Source organism: Erpetoichthys calabaricus, chromosome 2 (assembly GCF_900747795.2).
Source record: "Erpetoichthys calabaricus chromosome 2, fErpCal1.3, whole genome shotgun sequence".
Taxonomy (NCBI): Eukaryota; Metazoa; Chordata; class Cladistia; order Polypteriformes; family Polypteridae; genus Erpetoichthys; species Erpetoichthys calabaricus.
Window position 1 is genome coordinate 254,649,107 of NC_041395.2, and position 13,314 is coordinate 254,662,420.

At 41.8% G+C, this 13,314-nt stretch overlaps 1 protein-coding gene across 31 annotated transcripts in view; it reads left to right on the forward strand.

Annotated features, from left to right (window-relative positions):
- Nucleotides 1-13,314, forward strand: part of ank3b (ankyrin 3b) — a 643,030-nt gene that overhangs the window by 404,353 nt on the left and 225,363 nt on the right. For all 31 annotated transcript variants that reach the window (XM_051923878.1, XM_051923871.1, XM_051923889.1 and 28 more), the window contains one exon: nucleotides 1,359-1,460. In XM_051923878.1, coding sequence (XP_051779838.1) covers nucleotides 1,359-1,460 — 102 coding nt within the window. The remainder of the gene's footprint in view (nucleotides 1-1,358; nucleotides 1,461-13,314) is intronic.

Here is a 13,314-nt window from a genome sequence, read left to right on the forward strand (position 1 = left end):
GAAATATAACTTGCTCATGAACTACAAGTAAAAAATGCTTTGATGTTTAAATAAAAAAATATGCATTTGAGTTTCATTTTCCTGTTAATGAACAACATAAATTCTTGTGTGTTTTTAGCATTTTCTTGAGAAACTGTTTATATTAGCTCTAAGTCAGGTTAAATGTTAAAGAAAAGCAATGTGTCTGAAATTACTTTAATAATTTAGCAGAATCGTACTGTGTTGTATAGAGCAATGGGTTTAGTTTGCACATTTAAGCTTTTTACCTGTAAGTGAAATAAAAAAATTTGCAGCTGACAAAGAAAATGGATAAATGAAGACCCATTTCCCATTTTCTTCTTCATCTGCTGGAGCAGTGGTGCACTGGATGCTGTTTGATCCACTAACTCAGTTTTTGTTTGTGACTACGTTCATTCAAAAGACAATTTTAGTTAGTGTATTGCAAATTGTATGAGCTACACTACACTACTGACAACAATCCTAGCTGCCTGCTTTCCAACCACTTCCTGTTTTACTGCTGCAATCCCCACCACGTGTCTATATTTATATTCAATGCATTTTTAGAAGAAAATTCTTAAATGAATCAAACTTTGTATTTCCAAACTTTGGATGTTCTTTTATCATTTAATAGGCCTCCAGCGTTTCAAAGCTGTTGCATCTTTCATTGAATAAATCTCACCCAAATCTATCAACTTGTTTAACCTGTCCTTCACATTGAAAATCTGACTTGTTTTCTTAATGTCCTTTTAATGGTTACATATTTTGCTGGCAACTATTTAATTTGACTGTATAAAACAATGTATGGGTGGCACATAGTTAGTGCTTCCACCTTGCAGTAAAGGGTTCACGTGCCAGGTCCTTTCTTCGTGAAGTTGGCATGTTCTCCCAGTTTTTTTGTGGGTTTCCCACACGTGCTGCAGTTTCCTCCCACAGTCCAAATACAAGCAAGTTACCTGCATTGGCCATGCTAAACTGGCCGATGCTTGTGTGCGTGTGTGTGTTTGTATGTGTGCGTATTCACCTTGTAATGGACTGACTCCCTGTCCAGGAATCGTTCCTGCCTTGCACCCCATTTGCTTGCTGGGATAGGCTCCAGGTTCCACGCAACCCAGCTCAGGATTAAGCGGGTTTGGAAAATGGTTGGTAAATACTGTATTAAAAACATGGAACCAGTAAAGAAAAAAATCTAAACAAACCCACATATGTCTTAATAAAAATGTAAATCTATGTTATGACCATGTTTGTTCATTCTTAATACATTAGATCAAACCTTCATTACATACTTTAGTTAATTCAAAATAGGACATAACCAAGACTATTGTACTGATGGATTCTTTTGTTTTTCTTTTTATTCATAGTCTGACAGCAATGCAAGTTACCTGAGAGCTGCCCGGGCTGGAAACCTGGAAAAGGCCTTAGATTATATAAAGAATGGGGTTGATATCAATATCTGCAACCAGGTAAGGTATTTTGTGTACTGTTTCACTACATATTTAAAAAGTCAGCATAATTTCTGCTTCTTTCATTAACCTGTTTAATACACACCCTAAGATAGCCAATCTAAATTTGCAGAAATATACTGTATATGTCATGGAGAAAAACAGAATATTTTGCAATTAAATTTAAAATAAAATTTAGAAACATAATTGTATCACTTGATTTTTTTATGATTCTACCTAGTATTTATTCTGTTTAAAGTAAAAAAGAGTGACAAATAAAAGCTTTTATTGGATTCCGTATTTGTGTGCCCTTACCATAACTCCTTTGGTAGACAATGAACATACATATTACAATCTTACAATCAAGATCAGGATGGATAGATAGATAGATAGATAGATAGATAGATAGATAGATAGATAGATAGATAGATAGATAGATAGATAGATAGATAGATAGATAGATAGATAGATAGATAGATAGATAGATAGATAGATAGATAGATAGATAGATAGATAGATAGATAGATACTTTATTAATCCCAAGGGGAAATTCACATACTCTAGCAGCAGCATACTGATAAAGAACAATATTAAATTAAACAGTGATAACAATGCTGATAACAATGCAGGTATACAGACAGACAATAACTTTGTATAATTTTAGCGTTTACCCCCCCGGGTTGAATTGAAGAGTTGCATAGTGTGGGGGAGGAATGATCTCCTCAGTCTGTCAGTTAAGCAGGACAGTGACAGCAGTCTGTCGCTGAAGCTGCTCCTCTTTCTGGAGATGATACTGTTTAGTGGATGTAGTGGATTCTCCATAATTGATAGGAGCCTGCTCAGCGCTCGTCTCTCTGCCACAGATGTCAAACTGTCCAGCTCTGTACCTACAATAGAGCCTGCCTTCCTCACCAGTTTGTCCAGTGTTAGGCATCCCTCTTCTTTATGCTGCTTCCCCAGCACACCACCACATAGAAGAGGGCGCTCACCACAACCGTCTGATAGAACATCTGCAGCATCTTATTGCAGATGTTGAAGGACGCCAGCCTTCTAAGGAAATATAGTCAGCTCTGTCCTTTTTTACACAGAGCATCAGTATTGGCAGTCTAGTCCAATTTATCATCCAGCTGCACTCCCAGGTATTTATAGGTTTTCACCCTCTGCACACAGTCACCTCTGATGATCACGGGGTCCATGAGGGGCCTGGTCCTCCTAAAATCCACCACCAGCTCCTTGGTTTTGCTGGTGGTTTGAGTCGCACCATTTAACAAAGTCTTTGATTAAGTTCCAATTCTCCTCTTCCTGCCCATTCCTGATGCAGCCCACGATAGCAGTGTCGTCAGCGAACTTTTGCACGTGGCAGGACTCCGAGTTGTATTGGAAGTCCGATGTATATAGGCTGAACAGGACCGGAGAAAGTACAAATCCCTGCGGCGCTCCTGTGTTGCTGACCACAATGTCAGACCTGCAGTTCCCAAGACGCACATACTGAGGTCTGTCTGTAAGATAGTCCATGATCCATGCCACCAGGTATGAATCTACTCCCATCTCTGTCAGCTTGTCCCTAAGGAGCATAGGTTGGATTGTGTTGAAGGCGCTAGAGAAGTCTAGAAACCATAATTCTTACAGCACCACTGCCTCTGTCCAAGTGGGAGAGGGATCGGTGTAGCATGTAGATGATGGCATCCTCCGCTCCCACGTTCTCCTGGTATGCAAACTGCAGAGGGTCGAGGGCATGTTGAACCTGTGGCCTTAGGTGGTGAAGCAGCAGCCGCTCCATGGTCTTCATCACATGTGACGTCAGAGCGACAGGCCGGAAGTCGTTCAGCTCACTAGGACGTGATATCTTTGGGACGGGGGTGATACAAGATGTTTTCCAAAGCCTCAGGACTCTCCCCTGTTCCAGGCTCAGGTTGAAGATGCACTGTAGAGGACTCCCCAGCTCCAACGCACAGGCCTTCAGCAGTCGTGGTGATACTCCATCTGGATATGCTGCTTTGCTGGCACGAAGTCTCCTCAACTCTCTGCTCACCTGCGCTGTTGTAATTGTGGGTTGGGGGAAACTCTCTCCTATGCTGGTATCAGCAGAAGGATAGTTGGAGGGTGCAGTACTCTGAGGTGAGAGTGGATTAGGGTGGTCAAACCTGTTAAAAAAGTTGTTCATCTAGTTTGCTCTCTCCACATCTCTCTTGATGGTGGCACCCCGCTTTGAGCTGCAGCCAGTGATGATCTTCATCCCATCCCACACTTCCTTCATGCTGTTGTTCTGAAACTTCTGCTCCAGCTTTCTCCTGTACTGCTCCTTCACTGCCCTGAGCTGGACTCGGAGTTCCTTCTGCATGCGCTTGAGCTCATGCTGATCACCGCCTTTAAAAGCCCTTTTCTTCTGGTTCAAAAAGCCCTTGATGTCACTTGTAATCCATGGCTTGTTGTTAGCATAGCAGCGTACTGTTCTTACTGGAACTACAATGTCCATATAGAAGTTAATGTAATCAGTAGTGCAGTCAACAACCTCCTCAATGTTCTCATGTTCTTCTGTACCCCTGCAGGATATCCCAGTCCATACTTCCAAAGCATTCTCTCAGAGCCTGTTCTGCCTCAGGGGACCACTTCCTGAATGAGTGTGTGGTTGTAGGTAGCTCCCTCACTCTTGGTTTGTAGTGAGGCTGAAGTGTCCAGTGAACTAGTCCACATAAAAGAAAGTGGTAGGAGTTGACAGTGAAATAGAGAAAAATACAGAAAAAAGGTAAAAAGATCAAGTCATACACGGAGCTGCTGGAAAACCTGCCACTCGCGGCGGCGCCTGAGTCAGTATTTTAATTATTAATTTCAAATATATAAATGCCTTCAAAGATTGACTATCTAGATTCAAAGGAAATAAATTCATTCAAAACAAGGAAATTACAGCATATTTATCTAGTTAAAGCAGATGTAGTTTTTCGTTCAGTTTGGAAAGAAAATATAAAGCCATAGAGGGCCCCAAAATACAAGAATTTGTGTGTTCTTACTATGTGCCGAAAGTAATAAAAATTATATCTGTTTAGCCAAGTCAGTCCATTGCCTTTAACAAAAAGCTGAGTTGGATACATACAAACTTCTTTTTTACACTTTTTTACTGGGGCATAATTTTTATCTCTGATTTAGCTAGTAGAAGGAATTAATTAGAAGGTCATGTAATTATTAGAAAATAATTGTCATTTAAGTAGTTAAAATATATGTGATACTTAATGATTAGACATTAAATAATGTCATCAGCTGGGAAAATGCTTGGAACGAAGGACCAGCTCATATAACTTTTTTTGTAGCACTAATAAAGGTTTATCATGCATTAGTTTGTACTAGCGACCCCGCGGCGTACCATACGCAGCATAATCAGGCCGCTTTTTTAATGATTTTTAAGCACAGAAAATTAACATTTGAAAAATCGGTAATGTAATAAATCACCAAGAAAAGTAACATTGTAACAATGCACAGAATGAACCAACATACAATTGTCTGTGACTGAAAACTGCCGGACCACCATCGCGCCTTCTCCTCCCAGAGCGAGGGATCGGGGTGGACGGCGCTCGGGTGCGGAGGGCGGAACGGGAGGAGAGGAGAAGGACGCCCATTCCGCCCCCTCCGTCATGCTAGTCTGCTGATTTCTCGTTCAGTATGCACTGCCTGCTCATGTGCCCACCCCCAACTTGTCACCTGAGTCGTTTTCCTCTTTGCACAGTCCACATGCACCTGTGAGTCACGTAGACTTTTCATTGTTCTTTGCGGTTTTGGCTGCTTTTCTATATATAATCCACCAAGTCACCCGACCACGGTAGTAGCGAGGGGGGTTGTGTACAAAGGGCAGAGGCGAAATCACTGCGAGCGTATGACCCGCTAGCCAACCCGCGGTGTAGCATACGCCGCATAATTATGTATTGATGGGTGAACACTTCCTGAACGACACAGTTGTCCAAACAGAAGTGAAAACAAAATCCAGCCCGGTGCATTCTTTAACTGCCTTCTCTGCCTTGTAGCGCAGTGGTAGTGTTGCTGCTTTGCAGTAAGGAGATTGTGGAAGATTTTGGGTTCGCTTCCCGGTTCCTCCCTGTGTGGATAGCGCTTTGAATACTGAAAACACCGGTATATCAATGTAATGAAGTATTATTATTCTTGTGTCCAGCGCTCTCTCTCGCACGCCAGTATGTGTGTGTCGCTCGCTCGCTCGATGCACGTGTTCCTGCAGACATACCAGTAAGTGAACGAAAAGATGGAACTCTGGAGAGAGCAACATACAACTGTCCGTGACTGAACACTGGTTTTTGCAGATACATGCATATCTTTTTGAAAGTTTGGCCCTGTGCCTTATTAATTGTCATCGCAAAGGCAAATCTAACAGGAAATTATCTTTGTGTTAAAGTAAAAGGCAAATTATCCGCGACAAACAAACTGTTTTACACGCTGCATACTAACCCGCGGCATAGTATGCGCCGCATAATCACGCCACTTTTTTAATGTTTTTTAAGCAGAGGGGAAAAAAATGAACATTTGCAAAATCTGTAACGCTGCTTTCAGTAAGTACAATGCACACGCGATTAATTTGTCGGCCACTTTTTGTCGGCCGTCTTTTCTGGTTTGGGCTGCTTTTGCAGTGTTACCGCTTGTACATATTAAATCTTGAAATCCTTCGAGTAACTAATTAACTAACTAACACCCACCCACCCAGCTTGTGTGAAAAAAATGCGCCCGTTCTTTCATCATTTTGTTGCAGCCTATCAAAGACTTGCTGATCATGTTTTCTAGACTCAATATACATTGGCTTTTCACTCAGCGCGGGGGCGCGCATTCATCTCGGATTATTACATCCTGCTAGACTAATGTGCTACACGGCTGCGTTTGAAAAACCGACTTATCCCGGATGAGTTTCACCGGCATTAATGATTAGGAATCCGGTTGGAACAAAACCCTGCATCCACAGGGGTTCACCAGGACCAAGTTTGGGAAACACTGCTGAACACAGACGAAACCGACTCAGGTGAGGAGTTGGGGGAGGCAAAGTAGTTGCAGCTATTGATTATTCAGTGTTGTTTGCCTGGGTGTTTTTAAATGCATGTTGAGATATCTCTGCACTCGGAACGTTTTTGAACAAATCGTGCATTGAAAGATCTGTTTGGAATGCTTTTGTTCAGTGAAGTGGGTGTTTAAATGAGCTTTGAGAGATTTCTGGCGCGTGAAGGTTTTGGAGCAGTGTTGACACAGAAAAGAATTCATCAGAAAATGTGTTTTGAGATGGTTAGTAAGGTATCTGCGTGCGTTAAAGTGTTTGTCGCAAATTTTGCATACAAATCTTTGTGTTAAATGGATCTGCATATGGTTGTGGAGATCCATCTCACCTGTGAAGTCCTCGTTACAAAATGTGCAATTGAAGGTGAGAGTGGAATGAGTTTGTAAGTGTTTCTTGAGAGCGCGAGTTGTTTTGAAGCATTGTTGACAATGTTCACATTGCATAATTCGTTTAGTGTTGTGTTTTTTTAAATGTGCGCTCAGATATCTCTGCACTAGGAAGCTTTTGGAACAAAAGGTGCATTGAAAGTCCTGTGTGGAATGCGTGTGTTCAGGGGAGTGTGTCTTAAAATGTTTTTCAGGAAGAGAAGAGTGGGCAGGTGACGTCACATTAGTGTGGCGAGCAAGTGGGCGTGCACCCTGTGTGCACATACCGACAGCATCAAAAGATGTCACCAGAAGGTTATCACGTGTGTATCTGAGAGGCATGAGAACCTCGTAATGCCCATGATCCAAAGGACCGCTAAAGAGCAGGGATATGGAGAGACGCTGGGCCGGATTGTAAACTTGAGGAGAGTCATGAGGACGTTCTTGGAAGTAAATGCTGATAGTAGCTGGAAGGATTTGGGACATTGCCACAATTTCTGCCTTGCCACCATAGACTCCGGACATATTCATGTAGTCAGGGTATTGTTGAGCAGACTGTATAACAATGCCTCTGTGACTAACAACAACGGACACCACGTCGCCAAAGTTATCCCAATGTTGGCAAACAAAGCCAACAGCCATGTTGCGAAGTTTGAGAGCAACAGTTCCGTCAATGACATTTTTCCAAAAAAACCCGACTGATAGAAACAAACAGTTACCTGATGCAGGAATTTCTATAACATTGAAAGAAGTGTTGTTTCCATGAAATACATTTGAAGCGGTAGCCATGGAGGGCAAAAGAACAGTCAACGTGGCTCACAGCTGGATTTGGACAGCAGCAAAGACCAAAGTGAGTATGTGTTTGATGACCTGTTCGAGTTGGCGGGCAGTGCTCTGAGGTGCGTTCCTGATCACGTGGGAGGAGGGGTAGCATTTCTGGGTGGGGCTTCGTTGTTCCTTTCCCATGGTTTTCGATGGTGGACGCGATCGGGTGTCGTAACCGAAAAGAATAATGAAAAGTCAACATGGCTCAGAGGTGCATGTGGACTCCTAGCACAGACGAAAGGGACTAACTGGGTGGTCAGTGAGTTTTTGCATCTGGGCACATGAGCAGGCAGTGTGAATGCCTAGAGAGCGAGGGTAGACGTGGGCCGGGGAAAAAGGAGTGTTGGTGGGCGGGGAAACGTCTTCCGTGTTCCTGCAGGACCATCTAAGAAGACGCATGTTTGTCGCGGATGCGGTGGACGCCGGTCGGGGAATAAGGAGTGTTGGTGGGCGGGGAAACGTTTTCCGTGTTCCTGCAGGACCATCTAAGAAGACGCATGTTTGTCACGGATGCGAATTGCTGTATGTAGCGTGTAAAACAGTTTGCTATGGTGCACGCGGTCGTGTGTCGTAACCGAAAAGTCAATGTGGCTCAGAGGTGCATGTGTACTGTTGCACAGACGAACATAAATGACGGCGTTTTTTCCGAGTCGTTGCGTCCGAGTTGGTGGCCGTGGCTCTGCGAGTTGTCATCGTATCCAATGGTCTTAGAGTTGGTGGGCGTGGCTCCTTCCTGCGTGCGCCATGGGCGTCTTACTTGTCGGCGGCTTAGTGAATCCACGCCCCTTCCGGCGTGCTTTCCATGGGTGGCTACTTGTCGGCGGCTTAGTGAATTATATATATAGATTCTCCACATGGCATAATACAGTACAGCTCTACCATTCTTCCATATAGTGGGTATGTCTATAGCAGCCTTGTCAGATGAATTATGTTAATGTGTAAAATATGTGGCGCTGTCATAACATCTCCAAACCAAAAATGACACAAAGAAATTTAGAATTTGTTTATTTTATCAGACAATATTAAAAATTCAACATGCAAGTAAGGAAAGGGGACAATCAAAGTACAAAAGAAATAGAAAACAATAATACCAACAGCCTCTCTAGACATTCTTATACAGGTGTGTCCCTCTTTAACCTCCTAGCCAATAGCATGACACAATAAAGCACCATCATTGTCACTTCTACATCTCTGCCTCTACTTCTAAACCTTAACTGATGTCCCTCCCTCTGCTCATCTAACAAACTTCACAACCAGTGAGTCCCTGGCAGGGAGTAGTAACACAAGGGATCACATCCAGGCAGTCACTAGATCTACTTTTGGATTCAGTCACATCATATCAAAATCATTGAACCTTCTTCCCAGAATTCCCTTTGACAGCCTTAGGTGTAACTGACACTTGGGCCCCAACTCCTATATAATGGTCTAGGGACTATTAGTAGGCCCCAGATTCAGATATACCTTTTTGCCTTCTACCAACCTGGGGACTTCTAGTCTATTGTTCATTCCTTTTTGCAGTTCTTTTGGTTGTGTGCCTATACAATAGACCCAACCCTCACAGGGGTGCTTTCTCCATTAGTAGGGCATGCTTCATGCTTATAACAGTTTGAGTTATACTACGATTGCTATAGAATGTTCTCATCCTATCCTTAACTTTTAAATAGCCCTAGTTGTTTAAAGTCTCCCCTCTACCTGTGTAAAATACAAAACTGTTTCCAGTTCTTATTTCAAATGGAGATTTTTTTATTTTCAAATTAATCCTTTTACTTATGTTTTACAAATTAAGTTATATAGTTAATAAACTCAATCAATCATCAATTTTTATTTTACAGAGAAAATATCATCAAACAAATACTAGAAAATATTTAAATAAAGCTCTTTTAAAAAGGTGCAAAGACTCCATGCTAAATAAGAACATAAGAAATTTGACAAAGAGAGGAGACCATTCAGTTCATCAAGCCTATTGATGTCCCAAGCTGTCCCAATATCTCATCTAGATTCTTCTTGAAGGTTGTCAAGGCTACTGGTTCGACTACATGTCTCAGTAGTTAGTTTCAGAGTCCCACAACTCTTTACGTAAAGAAGTGCTCCCTGGCTTCAGTTTTAAATGCATTTCCACTGATTTCCTTGAGTATGTGATTCACCCTTAAGTCAAAAGAGTGTTGCTGGATCTATTTTATCTGGGGTGGAATGGTGGCTCTGAGGCTTGGAAGGTTGCCAGTTCAAATCCCATAAATGCCAGAAGTGACTCTACTCAGTTGGGCACTTGAGCAAGGCCCTTAACCTGCAATTGCTCCATCCTGGGTATGACATTAATCTGCATCTAGCTCTACAAGCAGGTCCTCCAACTTTCAGGGAGAATATTGGGGTTGGTGGCAGAATTTACACTCCAGCCACCATAGAAAATTTCACACTGTTCCAATATCAACCGGCTGCACTTGGGTCCCAATTGGGGTGGTTTGTCTTGTTGTGGGTGTGGAAATGCGCTTTATTAGCATATGCTCCAAACCTCTGTCTCTAATTTATCTGTGCCTTTGAGGATTTAAAATATGCTATTAGGCCCCTGCACAGTCTCTCTGTGCTCAACACCAAACAGGTTTAATTCTCTGAGTCAGTCAAAGTAATACAGTGTGCTTTTTTCTTATTTTCCTACCCCTACCATCACATAATTGATGCATACAGGTATATCTAACTGCCCTAAACTGAGGGCATGTGGACCCAGACTCATACATATTACTTAAAACATACTATATCTCATTTTTGAGAAATGTGGAAGTAGGAAAAAATGGACAATTATGTTTAACAAATTAGGTTTCATTCTTTTTCTTAAGAAAATTGCAACAAATGTTACTTATTATAAGTCAAGTTACAGTGTTAAATTGCAGGGTATGTCAAACAAGACAGTTCATTAAAGTAAACAAAACTGTAGATCTGAAAAGTGGAATTACACATGGAAAGATATACTAAAGTATACATTAAAAATGAAGCATATCACTTTCAGAGAGCAGGAGAAAACATAGTTCTTTATTTCTTGGTCAGATGAATATTCAACAATAAAAATCTTTGGATAACGTCACAGGCAATGTCATATGTGCCTTGAGAATGGGAAAGGTGCTATATAAATAAATTTATGATGATGATGATGATTATTATTATTATTATTATTATTAAGATACAGATCTGAAACACCTTAATATAAACAAAATGCATTTATACAAAAATAAACATGCAAAGAACACAAGTAGTCTTATTTGAAAGAGCATAAAAAGTTATATGATGAGTCATTCTTCAATTTGTTTTATGTAAACAAAGCAGAAGAATATTAATAAGTTCCATGCCAAAATAAGACTACAGAACAAACTGTAGGCTCATTTCAGCAATCTCGCACTGTCTTGCCTTTTGGATTTGGATTGGAACTCCATTTCTGTCAAGTGTCAGTACACAATGTTACACAATGACACTCCACCTGCTGTGAGTATCTCAAATATATAGCCCTCTGACAAGAAGGGGCAGATTTAATTGCCATCATTGGGCATCATCTCTGAGCTGTGGGGACAGAAAGAGACATTATTATTAGTGACAGCGCCTCCTCTTGTCCCAGAGTGGTATTACTTAAAAAGAATGAGCCAGGAGATGTGATCTTCAGATGCACATGTGTGAAACAACATAAAATATTATGAAGAGCAAACAGTATAGTGTCAAATATTACAACAGATGTTTCATAGTAGAATATAGTCTTAACAGGCGGCACGGTGGCGCAGTGGTAGCGCTGCAGCCTCGCAGTTAGGAGACCCGGGTTTGCTTTCCAGGTCCTCCCTGCGTGGAGTTTGCATGTTCTCCCCGTGTCTGCATGGGTTTCCTCCGGGCGCTTAGGTTTCCTCCCAGAGTCCAAAGACATGCAGGTTAGGTGGATTGGCGATTCCAAATTGGCCCTAGTGTGTGCTTGGTGTGTGGGTGTGTTTGTGTGTGTTCTGCGGTGGGTTGGCACCCTGCTCAGGATTGGTTCCTGCCTTGTGCCCTGTGTTAGCTGGGATTGGCTCCAGCAGACCCCTGTGACCCTGTGTTTGGATTCAGTGGGTTGGAAAATGGATGGATGGATGGATATAGTCTTAACATATGTATGAATGATATATACAAGATTCAAAATAATTGTGAATTTAAAACTCTGCTCCTTAGGGACAAGCTGACAGAGATGGGATTAGATTCATACCTAGTGGCATGGATCGTGGACTATCTTAAAGACAGACCTCAGTATGTGCGTCTTGGGAACTGCACGTCTGACATTGTGGTCAGCAACACAGGAGCGCCACAAGGGACTGTACTTTCTCCGGTCCTGTTCAGCCTATATACATCGGACTTCCAATACAACTCGGAGTCCTGCCATGTGCAAAAGTTCGCTGATGACACTGCTATCGTGGGCTGTATCAGGAATGGGCTGGAGGAGGAGTATAGGGACCTAATCAATGACTTTGTTAAATGGTCCGACTCAAACCACCTACACCTGAACACCAGCAAAACCAAGGAGCTGGTGGTGGATTTTAGGAGGCCCAGACCCCTCATAGACCCAGTGATCATCAAAGGTGACTGTGTGCAGATGGTGCAGACCTATAAATATCTGGGAGTGCAGCTGGATGATAAATTAGACTGGACTGCCAATACTGATGCGCTGTGCAAGAAAGCACAAAGCCGGTTATACTTCCTTAGAAGGCTGGCTTCCTTCAACATCTGCAATAAGATGCTGCAGATGTTCTATCAAACAGTTGTGGCGAGCGCCCTCTTCTACGCAGTGGTGTGCTGGGGAGGCAGCATTAAGAGGAAAGATGCCTCACGCCTGGACAAACTGGTGAGGAAGGCAGGCTCTATTGTTGGCATGGAGCTGGACAGTTTAACATCTGTGGCAGAGCGAAGGGCGCTCAGCAGGCTCCTATCAATTATGGAGAATCCACTGCATCCACTAAATAATGTCATCTCCAGACAGAAGAGCAGCTTCAGCGACAGACTGCTGTCACTGTCCTGCTCCACTGACAGATTGAGGAGATCGTTCCTCCCCCAAACTATGCGACTCTTTAATTCCACCAGGGGGGGTAAACGTTAACATTTAACATTATACAAAGTTATTGTCTGTTTTTTTTTTTTTTTTCACCTGTATTATTATCATTCTTTAATTTAATATTATTTATTGTATCAGTATGCTGCTGCTGAAGAATGTGAATTTCCCATTGGGATTAATAAAGTATCTATCTATCTATCTATCTATCTATCTATCTATCTATCTATCATAAGCTGTGATTTGTTTCCATGATACATTCTTAGTGTACGACATTCCCAAAACAATGACATTGATTAGGTGCAAAACATGAGATACAAGACATAACCAACTGAAGACAGCATAATTTCATCCCACCATTAACCTGAAACTGTGCAAACCACTATGCAAATACAACAATTTCTTGAACAAAACAATTACAAATTTTAATAGTTAACAAATAAATATAGAAAAATTATTCAAAATAATATAGATATCAAATAGTACAAGTTGAGCAAGTATGAAGTACTTACGAATAGACAAACAGCATAGTTACCAGTTATATGTTGCAAAAACAGGAGTAACCTTATGTAAGTTTATTTAGGATCTGAATAATTT